Source organism: Lagopus muta, chromosome 22, assembly GCF_023343835.1.
Source record: "Lagopus muta isolate bLagMut1 chromosome 22, bLagMut1 primary, whole genome shotgun sequence".
In the NCBI taxonomy this organism is placed as follows: domain Eukaryota; kingdom Metazoa; phylum Chordata; class Aves; order Galliformes; family Phasianidae; genus Lagopus; species Lagopus muta.
This window is the reverse complement of record NC_064454.1, coordinates 1,622,011-1,649,509: the sequence shown is the minus strand read 5'-3', so window position 1 is coordinate 1,649,509 and position 27,499 is coordinate 1,622,011. Positions and strand designations below refer to the sequence as shown.

At 44.5% G+C, this 27,499-nt stretch overlaps 1 protein-coding gene across 4 annotated transcripts in view; it reads left to right on the top strand.

The window, feature by feature from the left end:
- The first annotated feature begins 783 nt into the window (after window positions 1-783).
- ZBTB44 (zinc finger and BTB domain containing 44) overlaps window positions 784-27,499 on the top strand; it is a 37,521-nt gene continuing 10,805 nt past the window's right edge. For 2 of the 4 annotated variants that reach the window (XM_048968225.1, XM_048968223.1), the window contains exons 1-3: window positions 785-961; window positions 18,786-19,855; window positions 23,041-23,125. In XM_048968225.1, coding sequence (XP_048824182.1) covers window positions 18,805-19,855; window positions 23,041-23,125 — 1,136 coding nt within the window. In that variant the 5' untranslated portion in view covers window positions 785-961; window positions 18,786-18,804. Of the gene's footprint in view, window positions 962-18,785; window positions 19,856-23,040; window positions 23,126-27,499 lie in introns of all 4 variants that reach the window. The other 2 variants (XM_048968226.1, XM_048968224.1) reach the window with 2 other exon arrangements.

Below are 27,499 nucleotides of genomic sequence, written 5' to 3'. Positions count from 1 at the left end.
CCAGGGGAAGCAAAAGGAGAAATTTAAGCAGCAGCGAGTGCAATCTTGCAGCCCACTGGGGTTCCGTTCTTCCTCTGGTTTTGCAAGAAACAGTCAAAAACGGCCCCAGGGGTTCTATTGAGGACGTTGGGAGCTAGGAGCACTGTGCTACTTTTCAGGAGGCGCTTTTCAAATAAATTCTGTGCTACAATTTGTGTGCAGCACACCCACTGGGACGATGGCATGCTGTGCACCGTGCATGGTTTGCATGCACTCATGCAGCAATGTGCACGCACGGTGCCTGGATGTGCGTGTATGCACAATCCTGGTTCGTGCATGCATGCACGCATTTTTGGTCCCCTCATGCATGCACTGAGGTGCTCTGTTTGCACGCTCCCGACGAATGCACGCGTGCACCGTCTGACTGCTCGCTGCCTGAGGGTTCACGCTCCCGATCCGTGCATGCACACATACACCGCGGTGCCCCACGTGCCCGCCGATGCACAACCGCGGCGCCCCCGCGCACACGGCCGGACGCCCGCCGCGCTCCCCGCACGTTCGCGACCCCCCGCAACCGCGCTCACTGCGCACGCGCGATCCCATCGGCCCCGCCCCTCCCCCCGGCCCCGCCCCCCCGCGCCGCGCTGCACTGTGGGACACAAACAAAGTGCCCGGCCGGGCGGCGCGGCGCGCGGGAGCTCGGACCGTCGGATCCCTCCCGCGGCCCCCGCCCCTCCCCTTCCCCTTCCCGCCGAGCTGCAGCGCGCCGCCCCGCCGCCAACGGCCGCGCACGCGGGGCTGCTGCCCCCCTCCCTCCCACCCCGCCTCAGCGCCCCGCCAGCACCGCGCCTGAGGGGGAGGCGGCGGCGGCGGCGGTGGCGGCGGCGGCCTCTGCTCCTCCTCCGCCTCCCTCCGCCATGGCCCGGCCAGCGCCGAGATAGGGGGCTCGGCCTCCAGCGCCCGCCGGGCCCAGCGACCGCAGGTAAGGGTGGAACGGCTGGGCTCGGGGCGGCCCTGAGGGGAGAGCGCGTGTCTGTGTGTCCGTGTTTGGGGGGTGGGGGCGGCGCCGGGCGCCCTCCTGTCCCGACCCCTTCTGTCCTGCCGCCGGGGCCCTCGGGCCGTCCCTGTGCAGCCCGCGGCCTTTTGTTGTGCCCCCCTTCCGCCGCCGCCTCCCTCCCCCCCGCCGCCGCCCATCTGCCGGGGGCCGCGACCCGCAGGGGGTGCGGGGCTCAGCTGTGCGCGATGCGCGTCCCGATCCGCCGCACGTATCGACGTAAACATTGGCACATGGGGATGCGGAGGGGGGAGGTGGTGCTTTTGGTTGCTCGGAGCCTGTCGTTTCTTCTGTAGGAACGCTCAAACTGGGGGTCTTGCTGGCTTCTGGAGCCCCCCGTGCTGCTTTTCCTGCATGGGTGTGTTGGGACGGTGCAGCAAGTGGAGCACGGCCGTCCCGCGGGGCTTTGTAATGTCCTCAAAAATCTCTGAGTTACTGAGAGCGGTGAGGTGCTGGAACAGCTGCCAGAGAGGCTGTGGATGCCCCGTCCATCCCTGGAGGTGTTCAAGGCCAGGTTGGATGGGGCCCTGGGCAGCCTGGGCTGGTATCAAATGTAGAGATTGGTGGCCCTGCCTGTGACAGGAGGGTTGGAACTTCATGATCCTTGAGGTCCTTTCCAACCCTGCCCATTCTCTGAGTTCTTCCACCCCAGTAGAGGACCACACGTCTTCCTGCAGACCTGCTGGCAGCTCCTCCATCTCCCTGCGCTGTGGGGTTACCTGCTGCTGAGGACAGCCTGTTATGCTTTCTGTAACGGTTATCCCATTGACTGTCTACAAGAGCTGGTTATCCCATTGACCAAGAGCTGGCACACCTTGATGCTTCTGTTGTTTGTCCTTTATTGTCATCTATCTGTTCCCATAGACTCCTCGTGGCACTGCTGGGTGCCTGCTCCCATGTGTGGTACTCCTTGCTGTGTGTGCCAGAAGGGCCAACCAGCTGTGCCCTGCAATTTGTGGCTGTATTTGGGTTGCTTTTCTACATGGGAATACTGTGTGCATTCCCTAAGCATCTGCAGATCTCAAGTCAGACATCACTGGTCTAAAATGTACTGCGTTTCTTTTCTCTAGTCATACATGTAACTTGGAAGTCTCCTGACTTTTGTCTGCCTCTTGTTCCCATTCAGCCTTTCTCACATGTTTCCAGAAGCCTCTAGCATTCTCTCTTTTCCTCACACAAAGTCCTAGGTTTGCCATATTATCATGAGGGAAATTTCTCAGCTCTCCCACTTACATGTTTGCCCCCTGTGCTCTCTCTGTTCTTTTCTCCTGGCTTCTCTTCAGGTGGCAGTCACCCAGCCCACCTGCTGAGCTGACCTCTGGTTTCTAGCAGCAAGCTGTTGTACACGGAGTGACATGGGACTGCTCTGGGAACCCTGCAAGGTGATACTGGGTGGGAATGGCTGTCTGGCACAGGCTGGTGTCCAGGAGTCTCGTGGGGCATTTCCATGTGCTGCTCTTCTGCCATTGAGCTCTCCTGTTGCATCTTGATATCCATGTGTAACGCAGATCCAAGGCGTGATGTGCCTGGAGAGGTTGCCTGGGTCTGAGTGAATCTATTTAAGATAGAGCTGAACAAGTGTTAACCTGCTAGCTTGCATATAGCTCTACCAATATAAATACTTCCATTGATGTAAAGCTGTTTATACCAGAAACTAGTAATAATACTGTAAGTGTGTCTCCCTGGGGACTTCTTCTGTTTAAACAGCTGGTTTTAATCTGAAACTCTAATTGGTGTGAACACTCAAAGCCATCCTTTTCCAGGGGAAGGGAATTTCCAGCCCTTGCTTTTTGTCTCCCCAGGTGGATGCTGGTTGTGTGGATGCTCACCTGTGAGGAGGAGGGATCACGTTTGCTTTCCCACGCAGAAGGTTTTGCACTGTTGGCTCTTTTTTTTGTTCTTGTTTTTTTAACAGGGTGAGAGAATTCCTCTTTTTGTGAGTGTCAAGTTTAGGGGGAGGAGTGTCTGCGTGTATTTCTTATGTAGCACGTAAGAGAAGTAGTTAGCAAGTGAAATTGAACCCTTGCCATGTTTTTTGTAACAGGAGGTTAATCATAAACTGGCAACTTTTAAAAGGGTGATTTCTTTCTGTGGTGTCTGTAGCAAACGTCTGCTGTGCTGAGCGTCTGGTCGGTTGTTTGCTAGGAGGGGGCGAAAGAAAATACAGCTTCCCTTGTGTGTGTGAAGCTGAACAAGTGTCCAGACGTTATTTCTGGAGGCTTTTTACGTTTGTGTCCTTCTCCTGAATGGCTGTGTGATGCCTGCTGTAAGATGGATGGTGCTTGTGTGATCTCACGTGGCTCTGGCAGCGAGGAGGCCTTGGGTCCTTGGCACTGGTGTTGGTTTCTGCACATCTAGTGTTTCGCTGGTGGAGTCTGTTGCACGTGGAAACTTATTTCTTGATGGTCTTTGAGAACATTTGAGTATATTTCTACAGGAAGATGTGATGATAAATGTAACAGCTCTCAAAGGCATTGTAGTTCACTAACTTAAAGGGGAAGAAAACCAAACCGTGACAGATCGGTGAGTGATGCTCTTGCTGCTGGTATGTGAGAGGAAGGAGATGTCCCTTGACGTAGAAGGGATTGTCTGTTGACATACTTCTATCTTGCCTGGTTGTAAGTAGGTTATTCCTGTTCAAATTATGCAACTGTGCAGACAGCCAGACTTCAGGAATTCCAAATACTTCAATGTGTCAAGTGCTGACTTCTAAATTAAATGCTATGATTGCAGAGCTGTTCACAGCCTGTCGCTTGAATTATGACATCAGTCTTGGAGTTGTCTTGCTGAAAAGGGGCAGCAACTTAATTACTTCCTTTGAGTAAGTGTTCGATTTCAGGAGTAAAACTAGATGGGAGATGTGCCTTCTGTGGCACTGTTTCAGTAGTCAATGATTGCTATTTTGGCAGTTCTGAGGAGGAGAACAAATACTGGGAATGTTGGTTTACATAAGAAATGTATGGCAGCTCCTTGTTGCCGTGGTGGATGCTGCTGTTGCTTTGGAAGATGCAGTTTTTAGCAAATAGATCCAATTAAATAGTTGTGTACTTACTGCTACGTAAACACAGGAGTCCATTACTCTCAGCTTGCTTTGGAGTTCAAATTGATTCTTCTAATGGTTTCACGGGATGAAAACAAATGTCTGTGGAAGGTGCACAAATGAAATGGTGGTGGGAGGGGATGAACTGCAGCCTGGTAAAATGGCATTTGGATGTGCGGATGGAAGGGGTGAACCGTAAAGGCTGGGAATTTCATTTAATTCTCTCCTATTTAATCAACTTAAGGAAGTGACTTAAACTATACGTAATTTGCAGATAGTGTGTTTTTAATATGTGACAGTGTAGAGCTGGGGAAATAAACCTGTTCGTGTGAAATAATTATCAGAACACGCGAATGATGAGATAATAAGGGCTGCGGAGTGTGTGTGGAGCTTGGCATGTGGTGTGTGACAGTGGCCAGAAGTAAATCATAAGGGGAAAGAAGCAGAGCAGGCAGATGAGGGACTGCTGGCTCCGGGTGTCTGCCAGCAGCCAGGGATGGCCTGAGCCAGAGGAGCTGTGCAGGCTGTGTGGGTAATGATGCCTGGTGCATTCGTCAGCTGTGGCTTTGCCTAAACCTTTGGAGCAGTTTATACCTTTAGCTTCTACCTTATGCTATGCAATGAGTGCCACAACTTGGGCAAAAATATTTCCTGTTGATTTTTTTTTTTTTGTAGCCCCAATGCATGGTAACTTCATTGAACCCCTCCTAGTTTTTGTAGCAGGAGAAAGAATAAAGGATCTTTTTTTCCCAGTAACTTTTTCATTTGCAATTGTATAGATGTGGGTTCTGTTTTCTTTGGGTTTTGTTTTCTTTTCCTTTCCAAGCTGGATCGTCCTGGTCTTTTGTACCTCTGTCTGCAGACTGTTCTGCAATGCCTTTTTTTTTTTTTTTTTTTGAGGTCTGCTGTGTTCTTTAGAGGTGATTTGACCACAGGATGACCACCAAGAAGATGGAATAAAGGCCTTTTCTTCCAGAGCAGCAAGACATGTTTCCTAATAGAGGGACACCTTCTCACTCATCTATGATAGCATTCTACTGTATGCAGTATTCTTATGGTCAAAAATACAGCAGAGACCCAGGAGCCCTGGAGATGTTTGGTGGGCTCAGGTGTGTTAATCCTGTGCTGGGAGCTGGTGATTACAGAGTGCTGCAGCTCTCCAGGTCTAACAGTTGCTGCAGTTTTCTTTTCCTGTAGTGCTTAAATACCCATGATAAGAATGACTCCAGGAAGTTTGTGAAATGCTACTAGAATGCTGCAGTTGAAACAAACCACCAGATTGTCTTTATTCCCAGCATTTGATCCTCCCAGTCCAGGTTTGGCCATACAAGGTAAGAAAGAGAGAAAGCTTGAGGTGTTGCAGTTCCTGCGTTAACTGACTTGTGGATAAACACAAGGATTTTCAGTTTTTGGGGCCAGGAAGAACTCCTTTCAGGCATTTAATTTTACCTGCATAATTGAGTCATTAGGAAAATAAAGGGTATGCATGGTGCTAAAAGGCCGATGACACAATCGCATTCCTGCCTTGCTTAAACTTGCTCAGGATTCTTTACAGGCACTTTGGTGGGAAGGTGGCTGTTTGTTTCTGTGTCTGGGCACCTGACAGGCTGTGCTCCGTGCTGTCTGCATCCATAACGCCTTGAGATGCTGTGTGGTGTGGTGGGGTTGGCTGTCGTGTGTGACCTCACCTCAGTGTCTCCCCTTTGCTCCTCACACAGGTTTTCCATTGCTGCTGCTTGTCAGTGCAAGCTCTTTGCACTGCTGCCATTCACGGGGCTAGAATGCTTCCAGGAGGTTGGAGGCTTGCACTGTGCTTCAGATAAATTCATCTGTTGTAGTTACTGTGTATTTCATTAAGGTGTAACGCTTCCTTGCTAATCTGAAATAAAAGCTAGAGAAGGAAAGCTGTCATTTATTGTAATAAAACTGAATACTCGAAACAACAGCTCGGCTGACAGCTAAGCTTTGTGCAGATAGTAACAACTAGCACTTAGCCAAATTTGGCTGTCACAAACCTAATGATTGTGATATACAGTTACAGTCTTTTGTTTCTGTAAAAGGAGGTTCGTCACTTCCAAGTGACAAAAATTAAAGCCTTGCGTACAGCAAAGCAGGAGACGCTGCTTGGGGTGGCAGCAGGGGTGGGGAGGAGGAACTCTTCCACTGCCAAAGCTGTGTTGCTGTTGGCAGCGCTGGGGGCACAGGGTGCCCAGTTGGGCTCGTTCTGTCCTGGGAGAAACAAAGAAGTGGTTTATTTTCCACGTGTGGCATCGGTCAGTGGTGTGTGCAGTTGACTCCCTTCTGTCTGGAAGCAGGCCTCCTGTGCCCTCGTCTCTGAGCACACGCAGGCAGACTTGGCTGGGTCTGGTAAATAGGCATACATGTGTGTGAGGAAGCACAGATCTGTATTTTCCCTTTTGACTCTTTCATGGATCTAATGCAGCAGGGCTACCAAGAAAACCTTCAGCTGTATTAGGATATTTTGGCACGCAGACACGCCAAACAGGCCATATTTCTTCCTGTTTCTTTCATGTGGTTCCCCCAGAAAGGGCTTGGAGACTTTTGCTTTTGTTAGTGATTTGGGAGGGAGGCCGGGCTGAGCAGCCTTTGATGTGTATTTTTCAGAACTTTGTTGATAATTCTTGCAAGGCTTCTGAAAGCAGACTGAAGTGCTATAGGTAGCCATGGCAGAACAAGAAAAAAAAAACAGCTTTCTGGTATTAAACTAGAACGTTGTTGCCTTGTGACAAATAAAAGTGCTTTATGGACATTTTTTGGCAGTTTGCAGCACTTAAAAAGAATGTTATGTTTAACTGGTGTCTTTCTGTGTTTGCGCATATTAGTCTTGCAGGTTGAAAGAATTGTTCAAACCAGGACTTCCTGCCCAGTGTGCTCAAAAGGGCCTGAAAAGTTGGCAGCAAAGGTGTGTAGGAGTGGGACCTGGTGTGTGGGGCAGGCAGCCTTCAGCGTCCTGACTGCCATTCAGTGGTGCTTGTGGGGAACCAAACTGTGTGCTGGTCTTGGGCAGTGATTCCCCTTCCTGAGCTGCCCCAGTGCCGGTGTTAGAAGAGGTTTGTTGGTGTTAGAAGAGCATTGGTGTGCTTGCTGTGCTTTCTCAGGGTCTGGGTCTTGCTGTGCTGTCTGGCCCTGGGCTTCCACACCAGCCCTGTGGGGTCACTGGGTGAGCTGGGGGTTGTGGTGTTGGGCTGTTCTGCTCTTTGAGGCTGTGAAACATAAGCTCTGCTCTATTGTGCACGAAGGGAAGAGGTCATGCGATGGATTGTCTACACTGAGAGACTGGGGAACTTCCTCTGAACTCTGCTAGTTCAGAGGGAAACTGTGCAGGAGGTGTAGACATCGTGTTACAGTTACACCTTGTGCATTATGAAGAGTGGTCGGCTCTGAATGTGCGCCTCATGGATGTAACAGCAGAGCAGTCTGTGTCACCTTACGTTCTGTGGGGTGTGCTGTGTGAGGGCACTGCTGGTTCACTTTGGTTTGGGCTCCTTTACTGAAACAAAAGCAACAACAACAAGAACAGATCTGCTCATGTGCTGGCGGTCTGTGGCACATGCCGTCAGGATGAGCCACTGTTTACTTGCCATCTAACAGCTTGGCTGTGTGCTTTTACAGAGAACTGGTAAAAAAAAAAGGTTGCAGGACAATGAATCTATTGTGCAATATCACAATACGTTCTATCTAGTGAAATTTGCACGTTAATTTTTATTATGAAGATATAATTCCGTATGTTGTAACATCTCTTAGCAGTTACTGCTCGTATTGTTAAATGAGCCTCGGTTTAACCACCGTCTGAAAATTCACTTTTATGTGTTATATGGAACACTAATGTGAGATTCTTACAACCAAAAGTTCAAAGTGCTGGAAGCCGGGGAAAGTGGCATTTGTCTAGTTTGCTTATTCAACCATGTGAAAGCTATATTGGGCACATAAAGTTTATACTTTGCACTGCAGCTTCAAAAAGGCAACAAGTTAAATAGGGGTCCTTTGAAGTAGTGAATGGTAACATTCTGTTCTCTGAAAGAAGTGGCTTGAAATGATCACACCAAAACTTGGAGAACTGTTGCTGCTCATGGAAACAAGACCAGAGGGAAAGATACAAAGATGCAGGCTGTGAAAGCCGGTGGTGTTTGTGGCAGTTGGGAGCAGCCATCAGCACGTTGCACTGATGGTGTTCCTGAAGCTCTTCGCCCTTGGTGCTGGGCTGTGTGCAGTTGCTGTACGTTCTCACCCGGTTCGTCTGTCAGAGTTCAGCTGCACGTCAGGGATCTGCACGCTTCAGTGATGTTGTAAGGTAGTGTGGCTTAAGAAAGCGCCATCTATCTTCCTTATGTATCTGTGAATGTTTTAAGGAGTGTCTTTTAAGTCTTGCATAAAAGAGAACTTAATGTCAGCAGATCAACACCTCGTGCGTGGCCTGCACTGCAGTACTGCCCTGACTATCGTAATCCCTTTTAATTAGATCCTGAGGTTAAGAACTGTCTTGCTGATCAGTGCACTTAATGGATGTCCTGTTGGCTCTGCCTAGAGCACGTTCTGTCTGAAATGTTGCCTGGTTGAGGTAAGTGCTCTGTCAAGACCTGCGCCCAGCTCTCCTTACAGACAAAGGTAAGGAGCAGGTGAGCAGAGAGGAAAGACACCGGAAAACCTCCTGAGAACCTTTTGGGAGTTGAAATAAATCCCGACAAACACTTGACAAAAGATTATTAAGTCTGATTATTTGAGGGCCTTTCAGTTAGCTGTTCAGTTTAGTTAAATACTATGGAGAACTTTTTCTAATGTCACTGTTAACTAATTAGCTTCCAGATTATAGCTCATCTGTTTCTAGGTTCCGTGTGTTTAATGATGAAGTTTTAATTCCATACTGCTGGATTGGCCCTGAACTTCATTCTAGTTCTAGAGCTCAAGTTATCAGTCATACGTTTTCATGCTTTGTGCTGATACATCTTAGGCTTTTCATCAGTGTTCTTTTGAGTGTCTCTTCAGAAACACTCAGATTATTGCTGAAGACAAGTCCTTGTGACACTTTGCAGTTAAATCCTCTGACCTGCTATTCCAAGTATATGGATTAATTCTTTTTTTAACTGGCTCCTTAGGTAACTTAGTTTGCCTGTTCATCTCCTTGTTTTCACTCATTTTTAGCTCTGCTCGTCACATGATTCAAACATTTTAATGCAGTTCACATCATACGTGGTGTTCCCCTTTTTCTGAAACACACATTATCAGGTTGGTATGACATACTTAGCCTCAGTACACACAGGTGCTGTCTCTGGTTTCTCATTCTTCTTTCCTTCAGGTTATTTTCATTCAGCCAGATTTCTGCAGCTTTATACAAACACCTGATCACACATCACTGCTGATCCTTGAGAGACGGAAACATCTTAGGATGTTTAAATTACCAGAGCTTCAGCACTAAATATTTGAAGGATTACATTAACACTGTGTTAAGGTTGCCAAGATTTCTGGCAGGTGCGTGCAGCACAATGAGACAATCTTGGAGCAGTTGTGCCTCTTCTCCCACTACACTAACACCTTTTCTTGAGGATTAAAGTATCAGTTTGCATGTTTGTAATTGCAGCGCTGTCTAATGGAAACATTTTTAGGTTGACTTGTAATGAAAGCAGTGGTAACATTTTATACACCTACAACATGGCCTTTAATCTTCAAATTTTATCTAGGCTAGGACTTGCAGCTATGCTTTAATCTGGCTGTAGTCATCTAGCGTGCCCTGCGCACGCATACAGAGCTCTCAATTGCCTGTCAGTAGTCCCCAACCTTTTTTGGTCACAAACTGCTGTCGACTTTCAGCTTCTCCCATCAGTCAGAGGGGTCTGCTGTTGGCCAGGGCCATTTGCAGTGCAGTGCAGGTTAATTTCCATTGCTCAAAGCCAATGGGACCAAAACCGTTCAGCAGGTTACGTTTCACTGTGTGTGACCTGAATTCCAATGCTGTGACACCTTCCACAGTTACTAATTTCCCATTTATCTGTAAAGTGGTTGTCTGATGTGAACCTGTCTCATGACAGGCATAAGTCTGTCAGCTGCAGAGACATCAGCAGAGTACGGTTCCTGCAGCAGAAATAAGAAGAAACGTCTTCAGTGAGACTGAATTCTCTTGCTAACTTAAGATAGGTTCAGAAGAAAGCCGTGGAGGCCACATATAAGATGGTAAGGGACAAAAGTAAATCCAGAAGTGTCACTTCCATGTGGAATTGATGAGCTGCACAAGTGTCTGTTGCAAGTGTGTGTCTGCTGGTAAACTTAATGAATGTGGCCTTGGCATCTGTAGCCTGTTGTGTTCAGGCAGATGACTTCTTTAATTCTGCTAGATGCAGGGCTTGGAAGAGCTCCTTTCCTGACTTCAAGAACATGCTTGGAGCTTTCAAACAGACATTGTGCTAAGGTTATACTGGAAGATATGTCCTCCAAATTGGTATGTTCCTCATCTTCTTCAGTGGCATCTCTGGGAAGCATGGAGGCCCTTCTGTTGGATGAATTTCCATCCTCTCTGCCAAGTGCTGGCTTCTGTACGATGCTGCTCAGGCTGAAGTGTATCCTCCTATCAGCCAGCTCCCGAACTCTTTTTATCTAATGTCTTCTGCCATGTTGTCAGAAGAGGAATACTGGATTTTCTGTGTTTGATGCATTGACTTCCATGCAAATGACCAATTTGGAGGAAAGAAAAAAAAAAAAAGTGCTTCACATTGTATACAAACAGCAGCTCCTGAAAAATATTGATTTAACTAATGGCTTATGGCCTGCCTTCATGATCTCGTGTTACAGGCACAGCAGCTCTGTGATATGTTCTGTGCTGTTTTTAATGTTCCTAAATTACTTAGGATTAAAGCAGTAGACACATTCCCTTGTTTTTCATTACAGTAAACATTGCTTTTTTCATGTATCCAGCAAATGGTGCTGCTTTTGCACACAGGCAGTCTTGTAACATGAGGAAGACTTTGATCTTCTCACTCTGGCATCTGTAGACTTTCTGTTTCGAGTGTTATCTTATAGAACCAGTATAGCTGAAGTGTTTGCAGATAAGTAAATATCTGATTTATTCTCGCTCTGTAACAGCAGGTTTTGTGCTGTGTAGCTGTTCAACATCCATGGTTTAAAATAAAATCTCAAAACCGAGGAATGAATAGAAGGGCAACCTGTGCATCTTTTACCAAACAACACCAACAACAGTGTGCAGAGTGGATTGCAAAAATCAGTACCTTTCCCCACCCTGCCTCACAGCAGAGATTTAGTAGTAGTATGTTGTTATCATCAGGGTCCCTAACAGGATGGCTCGATGTAACTCACAGGCCTCTTTGTTTCTGTTCAGATCAGCTCTGAGTCAAGGCAGCCATGTGAAGTGGAAATGTTTCTCTCGCTGCGTGCCAGGAGAGCAGTGGCACTTAAGGGACGGGCTGCTGGAGCTTTGAAAGAGTGCTTTGCTCAGCCAGAACTTTGGAACCCACTACCAGATGATGAATAAGGATGACAAACAATTTTGCTGAGCGGGTCCTGGGCTCGTCGTGACAAAAACTGAGGACAGAGCTGCGAATTGTAATTATGTTAGGGATTTGCACAGAAATGTGAACTCTTCCATTAGCTTCATCCGTGCTGCTTATGACTTTACTCAGCACAAAGTAAAACTCGTGTTTCAGGAGATGGAGGGCTTGAGTTCAGTGCATTCAGCAGAGCATTGGTTTCTGGTCAAACCTCAAACCGTGATGAATCCATCAGCAGATAAAGCCGAAATTGTGAACAGGTGCATTTTTGCTCATTCCTAATTTGGGAATGGACCTTAAAGTTAATTGGGTGGATTAGAGTATGGATTAAAACAACAGCAATTACAGCACTGTTGCCAAAAACAGTATCTGGGTTTTGAGTGATAAACTGCAGAAATGATAAATGACTTGGAGCTGTGGCGCCTTAAGGAGAAGGAATATTGGCACACACTCAGTCCAGCTCAGAGCTGAAGTTCCAGTCATGCAAACCTGTCTAGGATGATCTGTGCTCTGCTGTCACAGTGGAGGGGAATGGCATCTGTTGTTACTGCGAAGATTACATCAGCTTTCCATCAAAATGGATACGTAAATGCTTTCATTCTCTCAAAACTTTTCTGTTGCAGCTGACCTACCATCTCAATTTACAATAAAATCATTTTGTAGAATGAATTGCTGTTTTTGGCATCCCACCACTGGCCTCGGTGCTTTCACCAGCTCTATGGAGTAACGTGCACCTACAAGATCTGTGCCATGCAGATCTACTTTTCTGTCATCTAAGTTGCTCTTTTCCTAGCCACATTAAAGATCTACATTATCATTGCTATTAAAAATATTAGTCACTGCTGTAACTGCCATCAGGGTTTTGCCATGCCCCTACTCCTCTTCTCTGTTCTCAGGGCATGCTACAGTTGTGGCTTTTCTATTAATTTTGGGGAAACTTAAGGGATGTGTTAGGAATACGAAACATATTTTTGTGGGTGCTTCCCTTTCCTAAGTAATTATTTTGGAAGAGAAGCTATTGGATGCTTTTTCTCTGTGTCCTTTGCTGATGGATGCTCTGAGTCTGTCAGAGAACATCCAGTGAAAGAATAAAGTGCTCTTTTGCACCTGCTTCTCTGTATCCTTTATTCATGTGGTTTGCCTTGGTACCAAGCAGGTAAAGTTATGGGTTGTGGCACAGCTCAGGATTTCCAGATGTGCTCATCTTTTCAGCCTTTGTACTTGGGCTCTGTAAAGCTCAACTGCTACTTGTGGGGAACTTAGCTGAATCCCTGCTAATTTGTTCAGGATTTAGAGTTGGTTGTGGCATTTGTTGCCATAATGTGGTTTTCACAGCTGTTAAATGGGCCTGGGTGTATGGAGTTGATCTTTCATCTGAAAATTACGTGGGCTATTTACAGACTTACACATTTTAACCACAACTGTCAGCTGTAGTATTTTAGGCCGCTTCTATGAATTCTGATTACAAAATACTTTCTGCCACCCTCGATACCAACTTCTGGGGGTGTAGAGCTGAGATTTGGGAAGGTCTGCTTTTGGAAAGTATCTGTCAGGATGTTTGTAGAGGAGGAGGTGGCAGCTTAGGAGGCTGCTGTGGTATGTTGGGAAAGGTTTCTTATGGAAAACAGTGTGGAGAATGTATGTACAAACTTTACTGTTAATATAAACAGGCTAATAAATGTTTTCTATAAGCAGTGCTAATGGTAGATGGAGTCAATGGCCTCAAAAGCTTTGGTATACGAAGCTGTTCAAAGTGGTGTGCCAAAACCACTTTCTTGCACTGCAAATGGTTTTATTGATGCAGCGCTGCTGGGGAATGAATGGAAAGCAAAACGCGCTTTCATCTGTGTTCTACTGTGAAAAGGAATATTACTGCTAACAGTAAATGGATGGATTATAGTGTTTCTAAGCTTCAGGTTACTCTGTGAAATTCCTCTCTGATTAAAGCTCCCAGGTGAAGTTCTGCAGTTTCTTATCGTGCTGTCAGCAGTTCTTTCCTCCACAGAAGGGATGTGCGTGCGGTGCTGCTCCAGGAGGAGCATCAAACCTGCAGCTGGAGAGCCCTGTCTGAGCATAAAGCCCCCGGCATCCTCCTTAGGAAGGACAATGCTTGAAAATAGCAATGTTCTGTGAAGCTGTAAGGAAGAGGAGAGAGGAGCATTTCAGTTTCTTAGGGCAGTGAGGAAGGAAAAATCTGTTTCCAGCACCCAGAAACCAAGGACCGGGTCAGCTTCAGTGCTGAATGTTGGCATATTTGCTGCAGGATGTAGTCTCCCTTCGGCCTCTGTTTATAGATTGTAGCTCAGCATTTATGTCATGTTTAACATCACCGGTGCTCGTGAGGTAACTAAATTAACACTAGCTCCTTTGTGCAGATACAATTTGAAGTATCCTGGAGGAAATTGGAGTTCTGACCCACTGCATGCTTCTCGGGATGGTTCGTTTCCCTGGTCCGTGTGCCTGCTGCAGCTAAAGGTTACAGGTTTGCATTCCGCAGATTCCAGCACACCAAAGTGAACGCTGCACATTGACGTAATTTTGAGCAGAGAAACCTTGTGTTTGTCTTCTTTTTCTTTTTTTCATAAGTACCGTTAGACTTGGCAGCGTGAGGCTGAGTTCAAGCTAGGTTTACTGACCTAAAACACTGTTTGAAAGTTTAGAAAGCACTCTTGATTCTTTGGAAGTGAGAACAGTTTGTGATCTGCAGCCAGCAAGCAAGGCAAGATTTGTAATGGGGATAGTACCTTGCAATAGGCCAGCTGGCTTTGTTGGGAGAAACAGATGTGTGTTTAGATACGTGAGTGTTTCAAGTCGCAAATAAGAACAGCAAACTTGTAATTAAGTACACACTAGGGCAGTTGTTCAATTTCAATTACAACCATGATTGTACTAACCAGTTAGACACTGAGGGTGAATGGGATGCCTGTACCTGTGTAGCAGGGTGGGATGTTGACTGGTAATGTTTATTTTGCCTCTGTATCTTAGACAGATACTATCTCTGGAACATAGAAGAAGTAGAGAAGAGGTGTACTGTGAAAGTTGGGTTAACAGACTGTTTCTTTAGCTGAAGGTGTAGTTGGGCTTTGTTCTTTGTCCAGCCATTTATCCCCACAGAAGACCCCTGGGCTGCTGCTGCTCTGCAGGAGTTGGTGCTGCAGCAGTGTCCAAGAAGCACTGTGCAAAGAGCAAATCTCCCAAAAGGTGACTGTAGTGATCCCATTTTACAGCATGATATCAGAGGTGAGTGAATGTGCCTGAGGGATCAGGGAGCAGCAGGGCAGGAATTTCCTACAGTTATTTTGGCACTAAAAACGTGACATCTACATCTCTGAAGTTTGTTGGTTTTAGTAGCCAGGAAAGTGGTGGTTCTGTAAGAGTCTGCATGTTGGGACATAAAGGTGGGCACTAAAACTTATGTCGTGCCTGTTGTGATGTAGCTAAGTCAGAAATTGAACGTAACAGCTCTTTGAGTGCACTACACTGACTGTTCCAAAGGAAGAACAAGATCATTATTGGTAAGTGTTTTAAAGACAGTGATTTGAGTGGTAGCACTGCTCAGGAGGTGAATAAGAAGCTATGTTCTGGCTTTGTGGAAGCAGTCAGATCACCTAAGATTTTTGAAGTCTGTTAGAGTTTCTTTTCCCTTTATGCAGCACAGTGTATACTTACACATTTACTGTTCCAAGCGTGCCACACATTTAATCATTGTCACAAAACAGTGTGCTTGAATTGATAAATGTGCTAAAACTTATTGTGTGCTGACCATGACTGAGTACAGATGAGCTGAGTTACTTTGAGCAGCTTAGAGGCAGGGTCTACATGAATGCTTGTAGGATTAAAAGCAAATCAAGTCTGAATTAACATTCAAACTAATTGTACAAAGTCTTTGGTACTGCAGCGCTGGCCTTCAAACTGCTTGTGCCTCATAGTGGCTAACATTCCCTTCTCTTTGGAAGTCCTGAAACGCTCTTGTTTGAATTCTCACCTTGTCTTGGGGTCGGTGCTTGGGCAAGACTTGTGAATTCCCACTGTGAGCATGCTCCCTGGAACAGCCATTCTCTCCAACTGTGAGAGTCTGAGCAGAGTTAAAAACAACTCAGATGCACACTGAAGTGTCCCACTGAGAATATTTTACTTCTGAAACGTATCTTTAAATTTCTTTGTGTCTGTCTTGACCTTTGAAATGCTCTGCTGTGGCGTGGGGCAAGGCAAGATGTGTGTGCATGGGGACTGGGAGGAGGAGCTGTGCTGTCATCAGCTGCAAGGGAAAAGCAGGCTGCTGTTTCTTTGACACCAGGAGTCCATCCCTGGTGGTGGAATTGCCAGTGGTGTATGACTCAAGGACAAATGGTGACTTTTCAACTGCAACCCATGTATCACTTTATTTACGTGCCTTAATCTCCAGCCCTGAAGGTTCCCAGTGCACTGTGTGTTTGGTTGGTTTATGGTTCTTAATAGCTTCCGAATGTAGCACCCCACACCTCAGGATCTAACTGCTGCTGTCAGGTGTATCTAATAATTGATAGTATGACCAAAAAAAAGTGTCACTTTGAAATGGCAATCCACAGATGTCAGACTTGAGGTGAAGTTGTTGTCTCAGCCCTTTACTCGCTTGACATACTCTCATGACTATGATTTACTGCAGTTATAAAAGTGCCCTCTGCAACTAAAAGATTAAAAAGGAGAATTGAACCCCTCTATGACCTGTCTGAGCTTTAGCATGCCCATCTTTTCATGTGAAAAATACTTTCATCTTGTTTAAATTACCTTCTAAAAATATTTGACGTTTTCACTAGCTTCTTAGCTCCAAATAACTGATGTTGTTTCCCCTTCCCAGCCCACTTCTTCTGATTGTTCTGAAAATAACATGCATATACATATAGCATCCTTTGGCAGCACTGCAGCCTGTGTAGGAGCCACTTGTTTGAATGGTGGCGTGTCAGAGAAGCGAGGGCAAAGTCAGCTACAGAAGTGACTTAACAGAGCACTGTCCCGTGTTCACGGCAGGCACCCTGCTCCTGTAATAAATGCAGATGAATTTATTGCACATCACTGCCTTCCGCTATTTTGTTTAAAATTCTGTAACCAGATCAAGGTCAAGGAAGCAAAAGATGAAAGGGAAAGGAAGCCTGAAGAGGGGAGAGGCGGGCAGGAAGGGGAAGCAGGAGCAATGGTTTGAGGGGAGTCCGGAGGAGGTGAGCAGAATAGAACCCTCAGATGGGAGGGATGAGCATTACTCATTCAGATGAATGGAGAAGGAAGATGCTGGTTGGTCATCCAGGCATTTAAGAAGTGAGAGAATCGCTTGTTTAAGGTTTTCTCCTGCTGTACCATTATGTATTGGTGCTATTTCCAAATGCCATATCTGCTGTCGGTTGTCCTTGTGCACGTGTTCATCTTTTCAAACCCAGTTCCTGAACGGTGGTTCTGGGATTCTGAGGTGCCAACGTGTTGCTGTAGCTACTCAGGAATTCAGAAGGAATGGTATCCTAAGGCCGTTCTAGAATATGCTGTTACAAGATTTTACTGCAGAGTTTTGGTCTGAGATCAATTAAATATGATTTTCATTTGGTTCGTGCTGGAGATCAAACAGTCTGGATCTTCAGATGCCTCTTGAGGTCAATATGTTTTCTTTGACTGAAGAGTGTTTTGCTTGTGCTTAACTTCTTCTTTTGCAGTAGTGTGAAATTTCATTTCAAATCCAAATGGCATCTATAGTTTCACTCAGGCTTTGTATATATTAAGTGCTGGTCTATTCTCTAGAGTAGCTATTTTTCCTCTATGTGAGAGGGTTTGCAGTATCAAAAGCAACAAGAAGCCCTGTAGAACAGGGTTGGCTCTGACAGCTGCCATTTAAACATGCGCTGAGATTTGTGGTAAGTTGCTCCCGATTTGCAGTGCTCTTTGTATCTAAAAAGCTTCACACGAGCAGTTTGCAAAAGTGAAGCAGCTTTGTATACGTGTAAGGGAAAAGCAAAAGATGATGTGAGTAAGCTGACTGACTCCAGGAAATAATCAGATCCAATTATGTTACTGATGTTCAACCACCAACTTTACCAGATGATGTTTCTGTATCATGTTAATTGTGTGAGTCACATAGAACACAGAAGACTGCATGGAAGCTTGGGGGCCTTAAGAAGGTATAACATTACAGCTTGTTTTTCCTTTACAGTGGAATAATTCAGAAACAGTTTGAGTGAACATATGAACTTAGTTAAGGTTGGGCTTGTTTTTTTTGTATATGTTCTATTCTCTGCTAGCTGGGACAGCTTTGGTGGCCACAGCTGTTCCCATGCAGGGGCAGGAGATGTCTAGGCATGCTGCACCTAGCATGGCACAGTGTTTTTCTGTATCACAGAGGAACTAAGTCGTGGATCAGCTTCATCAAAGAGGCACTGTGGTTTGGGAAACCAATGCAGCCTTAAAACCCTGCCAGACAGTGGGGCATATGGTCCCTTCTGGTCCTTGAGGACATTGCCCAAATCCCATGCATGCGCTTTACACATTGAAGAGAATTGGTCCCTAAGAAGGCAGTTTGTTGGGTTTTTTTGTAAGAAAGTTGCTCTCCTTGTTTATTTTTCACATGCATAAAGCAGCATTAAGCAATCAGTACCTGCCGTACAGCAGTAAAGCAGAGCTATTGGCAACAATTATTTTATGTTTACTAGCTTGAACTCTGCCCTCTGAAAATTCATGCTGTAGTTTCTCTAAAACTCTTTTGCTATTAAATGCCTTCTCTGGGATATTTGCCCGCTCCTTCACACTTGTAAGTGGACCAATAAAATGTCTGTTCTGCTTAAAAGAATGATTTGACAAATTCTCCCAGGCTTAAGGGCTGTGAGCAATGGTTTCCTGAATCCACAGAATAAAAATAGGGATTTTTAACACAGGTGGTGGTTTCCAAGATGCTTTCATTTGGTGCTGGGTACTGCTGTTTCTCTCAGCTGTGCTCAGAGTTTGTTTGGACTGGACAGTAGCAGAAACGTGGAAGATGATATTAGTGATAGACTGCAAATAATTGTGTCTGCGTTTTTGAAAATTACAAGTAAGTAATTGCATTTCTGTGGAGTTAATCCAGTATACAGTCTGGATCTTAGAAGAAACAACAACCCTAGAGTATGCTGGTGAATTTTCTGCATGCAGTCTTATGAACTTCTGCTTCCAGAAATGAAAGTGACAGCTCTTGTCTTTGTTTTAGGCTACCCGTGATCTCTCATATGTGGAAAGAACGCTGGCAGAAAGGTGTAAAAATGGGTGTTAAAACATTCACTCATAATTCCCCTGCTCACAGTCAGGAGATGCTTGGAAAGCTAAACATGCTTCGCAACGATGGACATTTCTGTGACATCACCATTCGTGTCCAGGACAAAATCTTCAGGGCTCACAAGGTGGTGTTGGCAGCCTGCAGTGACTTCTTCCGTTCCAAACTCGTTGGCCAAGCAGAAGACGAGAGCAAGAGTGTCCTGGACCTGCACCACGTGACAGTGACTGGTTTTATTCCTCTTCTGGAGTACGCTTACACAGCAACGTTGTCCATTAACACAGAAAACATCATTGATGTGCTGGCAGCAGCCAGCTATATGCAAATGTTCAGTGTTGCTAGCACATGCTCAGAGTTCATGAAGTCGAGCATTTTATGGAATACGCCCAACAGCCAGCAAGAGAAAGTGCTCGATGCAGGACAGGAGAGTAATGCAAACTGCAATTTTACTTCTCGAGATGGCAGCCTTTCTCCAGTTTCGTCTGAATGCAGTGTGGTGGAAAGAGCCATTCCTGTTTGCAGAGAGTCGCGAAGAAAGCGCAAAAGCTACATAGTTATGTCTCCTGAGAGCCCTGTCAAGTGCAACACACAAACAAGTTCCCCCCAAGTGCTGAATCCTTCGACTTCTTACCCAGAGTCCAGAAATCAGCCCGTAGATTCCTCCTTAGCTTTTCCGTGGACTTTTCCTTTTGGAATTGATCGAAGGCTTCAGTCTGAGAAAGTGAAGCAGGTGGAGAACTCTAGGACTTTGGACATGCCTGGGCCCTCGGAGTCAAACAGGAGAATTGCAGATTACGTGACGTGTGAGAGCACAAAAGCCAATTCGCCCCTCGTGATCGAAGAAGACGTGCGTGTCAAAGTGGAAAGGTTAAGTGATGAGGAGGTTCATGAGGAAGTGTCACAGCCTGTAAGCGCATCCCAGAGCTCCCTGAGCGACCAGCAGACAGTCCCAGGAAGCGAGCAAGTTCAGGAGGATCTCCTGATCAGCCCACAGTCGTCCTCTATAGGTATGAGGATATATATAACCATTGCTGGGGTTAGATATATGTGCAGGTAGATAGTGCACGTATAATAGTGATAATCGTGAGGTTATGGGGGGAAGTCTGCTAAAGTTCAAGTTTTACTGTATTTTTTATCTATTTAATGTTACATATAAACCATGGTGGGAGTATGGGACTTACAGCTCTGGAAATAACTGTGCAACACAGCTGAGGTGAGCCTGGTGGTAGAGCTCTTGATTATTCAGAAGAGACTGATAACCCCATTTTACCTCTGGTTGCTTGACTGCAGAAACAGAAATCTTGTTTGCAGTGGTATCGCAAGGCATGAGCTCAGTTAAATTGTATCACCAAGTTTGAAAGGCTTATGGCTTATAGCCACAGAGGGACAGAATGGTTCTTTGCATCAGACGTGAAATCTTGTGTAGTCATGACAGAGAGCCTTTGTAAGAAGATTTGCAAAATAAGTGGTGAAACACTGTCATCTTAATGTCCCAGACGAAGGCAAAACCACACAGTCATAATATTGAGTATCTTTCCATTTCTCTGGGATTCTGTTCTCAAATTGCTTCTTCAAATACAGCCAATTGCTGTGAGAAACCTTTTTCCATGAAGGACAATTTGAAGCTAGTCTTGAGTTACTGTAATAATCTTTTTTTCTCTTTGCACAGCATGCATTGAATGGCTATTAGTAGGTCAGAAGGCAAGCATTTTGCAATATAACCAGTTTAATTGCCAAAATTCTGCCCAAGCCAGCTATTTTGCCTTCAGTTAAGTGGCTTGACCTGTGTTTGGTAGAGTTTGTTTACTGATGTTTAATAAAGCCTATTTTATTAGAAAACCATAAGGGTGCAGAATGTGCTGGTCTGCCTCATCCAAGTAATGTTTACATGAAAGGCTATGTCAGTTAATTAAAATAAACTAGAATAAAGTAAATAAATGTAGCCTGCATAAATTCTTTTCTTTGGGCAGCGCAGCGCTGCGGTGCGTTCTCTGCAGGAAGTGGAGCTGAGCATTCTAGGCTTGTCTGTTGTTAAAGTAGTTCAGGTAATATTGACTAAAAAGAAATGAAAACATCCTCCCTTTGTGCCATCCTTCAGGGCTTCATCTTGATTCTGCTCATCAGTTTATGTAGCTCTTGTGTTGACGTTTGAGGTCAGTAATGCTTTTTCCAAATCAGAGTGTTTTATTAACTGCAGTGAGTGCTGTTAACCTTTTCTGAGGAGCAGATTTAAGCTTAGAATTGCTAATTCTTTGTATGTAGCCTGACAAAATAACGCGTAGATTAAAATCTAAAAGAAAGTTTGCTCAATGGATAGTTTCCAGGAAAAGTGATCTTCGCTCACAAACACATTTTGTTTGACTCAGCTGTTCACTCACTGTAGGAGGAGCACAGAATAGACCTCACCAGGCCCAAGTGATCAGAGATGCAAATTATTGCATCAACATAATTGTACTGTGACAGACAAAATAGAACAAGCACAAATGATGATTAGGTGAAGTTAAAAATAGTGTATTGAGTGAAAGGAGGGGATTTTACTAACTATAGAAATACCTTATCCAGGAGCTTGAAAGAATAAACAAGGTAGAATTTCTAGGCTACAAAAAATCCTGTGAAACACAGCCAGGCACCTTGCTGTACCTTGCTGAGAATTGCTTCAGCTGTTTTTCTCATCTCTGAAATGATTTCTGTTGACAAGCAGCTTTACATATCCATCTTAAAAGGTGTCTGATTTGGAGCCACAATTGTTTCATGGAAATCTTGCATTTTCTGTTTCCTATCCTAGGGTTTGTACCACTGTACATGTAGCTGACCTCAGTTTGTACAGTATGGAGTGGAGGACCTCAGGCCTTAGTGATGATGATGTTTAAGGTTAAAATGTCTGCTATTGGGGTTATTAGTACAGCATGCTCTTCTTTAAAGGGCTACGTGGAGATACGGGATGCTAACCAGCCCTAAATCTTCAATGTGCAAGTCTCTACTTTGTCTTTGAATGGTTGGATTAATATTTAGCAGCCTTTGCATAATATTATTAACTGTCCTGAGAACAGTTTTTATTCACATTTGCCTACAAGAGAAGCAGCGCTGTCACAGTTTGCATGTATCAGATATATGATAAGGCGTGCTTTGTAGCTCAGAAAGCACTTTTTACCTCCTGAAGATGTATTTCTTCATGCAGTAATAGAAAGAACAGTAAATGGAGGCAGCAAGATATGTTAAAGTACAGCTTTCTCCTTTCTCAACGAATTCTCTTTGTATAATTGCATATATTTATCTCAGTGCTTTATAATGCATTTGTGAAAGTATTCTTGCCTTTCTGATATTGCAGAAAGCTCTTCTTTGCTCTTTGGGCAATTTCAAGAATTACTCATTTGCAATTTGTTGTATTTGGAGGCACTTTATAATACAGAAGATGTGAAGCGGGGCCTTGATAAATAAGTCATTATAGCAACAGTAATAGCTATGCCTGAGAAGATACTTTCATAACTCATTAGCACAGTTTCCATTGGAGAGGTGAAGGCATAAAATCAAACCTATGAGGAGCTGGGATTATTCTTCAGTCGACTTAGTTAAGCATAGCATGGGAAAGAAGGATAAATCAAAATGGAATTAACTGTTGTAACTGCATAGATTGCATACTGCTGAATTTCCCAAATATTGTTTGTCAGATCATAGGAAAATTAAAAGAAATTGATTGTACAAGTGTTATTTTGAAACTGCTGGAGATGCATGTTTCCTCCCATCCTCCTTTCAGTAGCCCCAAGAAGGTTTGGGTTGCAAAAGCCTTGTAAAGTAACAGGACTGAGCTCCACTGCTCATGAACTCTTGAGCAGTTGAAATCTACCCTATGGGTGAAAGCAACATTTCTGCTTTGCTCTGTTAGTACTGGACGTGTTTTATAAACTCTGGCTGCATTTAACATAGATTCTTTTCGTTTTCTAGGTGTGCCAAATATTTGCCCTTTATTGAGTTGTCCATTTGCTAGATAATCTGTGCGGAGGAGAAGTTGAAGTTGGAACACGTTGCTTCTCAGTTTTCTAAGTGATTTTCCCAAGATAATTTTAGTATCTCACCACCCAGGAAGCACTCACTCTCAGAGATTTGGCGAAGCAAGCTGTATGTGTATTTACCTCCCCCCTCAGCCCTTTTTGAACACATATTTGCATTAAGTCGCCCTTTTTTCTTTGCCTAGGCTCAATGGATGAGGGGGTGACGGAGGGATTACCCACACTGCAGAGCACCTCTGGCGCCAACGCTCATGCGGATGACGATGATCGGTATGTAGCCATGCAGTGTGCAAACTGTTCTGCAGCAAGTGCTGTGTTGTAATTAACCTACCCAGCCCTAATCCCAGAATGTTCAGCTGTCTGTACGTACGCTTCTCTGCGTTGATCAAAGTACAATCAGTGCCTGAAGGATCGGATGCTTTAGAAGAATGTAGGTGATGAAAGTCAGAGTTTGTTTACTTGTTGCTTTTCATTTCCTGTCTATTTCCAGGCTACACTGGTGAAGACAGATATTCATGTTTTTGCTGTTTCTTAATCGCTGCTCTATATTAATAAATAATAATACAGAGATCTTTCTTGTGAGGCAGATGTGGTTGTTGCATGTGTGCTGAAGCTGACGTAAAGCCACAAAAACAACAAAAAGGAATAGCTGGTTGTGGCTGCCTCAGACCTTTCTGTTGTCATAAAACACAAAGCAGACAGGGCAACCTTATAGTTTTTTTCCCCAAACTTTCACTGTAGCTCTTTACCAAGATGCTTTATATATTCAGACATTTTGCTGTGTGGAAATAGGTAAGTTATTGTGGGAATCCCTTGTAAGGGCAGGCTGGCTTAGAAGGCAGAACTCAGACAGGTCTGTTGAGCGGAAGATGTATGGTGGCCTTGCTGGAGCCAAGCGGTGCACCTGCAGTTGACTTGCAAGGCTGTGCTCATTATTTCTTTGCTTTTGTCATGTGTGTCAGGTGTGGTGCATAGATGGCTGCTCCATGTCTAAGCAAAAGTTTTAAAATATTGACAAGCTAGCTTTTGCACAGTGTTTTGTTAGACAAGTTGATCTGAGAAGTGCCAACCTCTGGGAGTTGTTCCAGAAACTGTGTCAAGTGAAACTCCATGGAGATAACTATGAAGAGCTGCGTTTTCATAGCTCTAAAATCATCCCTGCCATTTCCATCTAAAACTGTCTCATTGTAGGATTAAATCTGAAGGGAAAATAACTGCCTGGAAATGATTCTGTGTACGACAGAAGATGGTATGGATCTGCTAGAAAACCTCACTGTAAATAAATACCCAACGCCTGGGGTTTGAATTGGGGGAACACGTTGCCTTCATTAGAGCTAATGTCAGTTTTTTGAGGCTGATTTTAAATTACAAAATCGAGTGACGTATTTTCAGCAATGACTTATTTTAGAAATTTCCCATCAAATTATAGAACTTCCATGCAAACTGAGTGGAAAAAATGAAAATATATAAAATCCTTTTAACAATGAGGATTTCTGTCAACGCTTTCGTGCAGACAAGGAAAGAGTGCTTACCAGAGATTATGGCCAAGTTTGAAACAAACTGATCTCAGAATATCAGAACCATCATAAAAATGAACACGTTACACATTGCTTCTATTAAAAAAAAGAAAAATCGGTGGTTTTTCTGGGAATTTATGAAAATGTTAGACTCAGAACTAAGGTTTCCTGTCCAGTTAAATGAGTAAAATGATGCTTTCAAGTCATAAGACACTTTCTTTCACATGCCTGTGTGTATAATGCCTGTTAGGCTGGGCAGTGCGTTCTGATAAGCAGTGACAGCCATTCAAGCACTGCACTTTTGAGTTCTTGTTTCAAGCACGGGATGAGCACATCAGCAGTGAATGCAGCTGTCAGTCACTGTGCAGCAATTGGGATGCACAGGTTGGGGTGCATTAAATGAGGCACTCATTAATAGGATCCCAACAAAATGAAGGCATTCTTGATGAGCAGGTCACATGTAAGTGTGGTCAGTTTAACAGGCATGCAGGGATCTGTTACGTATGAAAATCACCATTTCACACTGATTTCTGTTACGTTCTTTCCCTGGTATTTCACCTTTGGATTCTGACACACTTTTCTGACAGCTTTGTAGCACAGCTTTGGCTGGTTTAACTGTTAGCCTCTATATCACGTTCATGGCTGCATTTAAAAAGAGGTTGCAAAGACAGGATCTCTAACATCCACTATAATGAGAGCCTCCATTTGTCTAAAACACTTGTTGTTTACAAGCAGAGGACATTTTTAGGCTCACCAAGCATTCTGGCATTTACATTTGCCAGTGTTTAGTTCTACATCATTGAAGGTATGTGTAATCTGTGGGTGAAAAGGGGAAAAACTTGCAAGTAGCATTTTGTGTCTATCTTTGTATACATCTGTGAGAGAAATTCTCTCAGATGGTAGAAAAATCTCAACTAATAAGTGCTTCATTTGTGACAAATACAGAGTCATGAGAAATTGAGTGTATATGAGGAAAAAGAAGCAGGGAAGGGACATTATGACTGTGTTAAAATGTGATTTCTTTGTTGTGCTAAGGTGGACAGTTATGTCACCAATAGATATTTCAGCCTGCTTACAATTTTAGAATGGCCTTGGACGTGCCAGTCACTGGTAGCTGCAGAGCCTGTTATCTGCTCTGACCAGCCTTTCTCATTATGAATTTTTAATGTAGAAAACCAAATCTTTATTTCAAATTTCTTCCAGGGAGATTGTCCCATAGCACATCTCCTTTCAGTTTTAATCGCAGAGAACCTGGCACCATTACAGGCTTTGAAGATGAGCTGGCCTGAGAAAGCTGGATACAAAAGGAGAGCTGTGGTTCCCAATTTCTGCCCTGGTTTGAGTGTCTCCCTAGAAAGCATGAGGAGCACAGTGTACTTTGCCTCTTGACAAGCCCACAGTGCAGGAAATGAGGGAGGAAGGACCTGAGAAATGTGCGACCAGAAAATGAAGTTCTCTGTAAGGCATTTTAAATACTGCTGCAAATAACGCAGTGTAATTCTTATTTGAACACTCTAACATGTATATATCTGTATGTACATCTAAGGCCAGGAGCTTCTAGCCTATCCAGAGTCCCTTCAGCAGTTCTGTGCATCACAGCTGTCACTTCTGTTGCCACATATTAGCTTACATTTTAACTGTGAATTCTCCAGTTAGCTGAGGGCAATGAAACCTTTTCTGAAGGGATTTATCCCTTAGCCAAACGTTGTGATATTTCTCAAATACCACCTGAGTAAACTCGGTTCTTTGTCTAATGATCTGCTCACAAAGGGAAGCAGGAGTGCCAGAGTTTATGGCAGAAATTTAGTTAGGCAAATCAGAACCTATGTTTGAATATAACTTCATCTGTTGCAGGTGCATGTGAGGCATCTTTTTTGGACCCCTAAGTGGCAGGCCCCGTTCTGTCAGATGCAGGATATGAGCTGGTAACTTCCTTTGTGAAAGTTTTCCCCTTAGCAAAGTTTGCCAGCATCTATCTTTTCCACAGCTCTTTAGGACCCAATTATGTATAAAAAGAAGTAAAGGGCAGTAAAACTGCTTATCCAGTTTCCAAACATTGGTACAGCTCTCAGCAGGCTTCTAATAATAGGATGGGCAGTGGGTTTTCATAGCAGAAGTCTGCTGTAGATAGGCAGCTTAAGCCTGTTTGGATGACTCCCCAGGACTCATTTTGGGTCCACTTTGGCCCATTTGTGGTGCCTGCTCAGCACTAAGTGAGCACGTGGTCAGGCTGCGGCCAGAGCTGTGCTGCTGCACCTGGTTTGTGCTGCCTGGTACCAGCATTTCCGTTATTATGGGTGAGAGAAACCTGTTGTGATAATATTATCAGCAAGCAGGAAGAAAATTCTATAAATTTTTGTATAAATCCCAATGTTAACTTTTCTTAGGGCAAGTATTATTCCAGTTCCATATGAGGCCAGAAATTGTTGATTTTATAGACTATAGACGCTAAACTTCTGCAGTAGACTCTTACCTTGTGTATATCAAGCAGTGCTTGATGCCCTCTCACCAGATAAATATTTCATCTGGAACTTTTGCTGCTGAGACCCATAATTTGCACCCAGAATGCAGATACTTGGTTCTTAAAGTTCTGTTGGCATTTACTTCCAAAGTAAATACAGTGAAGGTGTTGATTTCAAAGATGTTATCCCAGTGCTTATCCTCCTGTGCTAATCTGGTCTGCGTTTTTTTTTGTGTATTTGTGAAATTCCTTTTGGAATTCCTGTTGGAAGTCCAGAAATACAACCCTACCTAGAAACCAACAAAGTGGGCTTGAGGTGGATGTCCCAGCCAAAGGGTTTGTGCAGTAAGGGAGACCTTCTGACTGTCTTCAGCAGGAGACATTGTTGTCCTTCTTTCACTTTGCATTTAAGACATTAGGGTTTAGTAAAATTGCATTGCTCTGCCCGTGGTAATTGTGACTTGCAGGTGAGATTCAGGGTCAGAGCAGATTCCTGCTGCCAGTGACATCTGATCTGCCCTCAGGCTGTGAGCAAGCTGAAATGTCTATTTTGAACCCCCCCCCCAAAAAAGAAGGTAGACCTTAGTGCTCAGGAAAGGGAAATCCCAGGTAAGTACAAATTCCCATTGTTATTCTGTTTATACCCACAGAGATGTTTTTATTTCT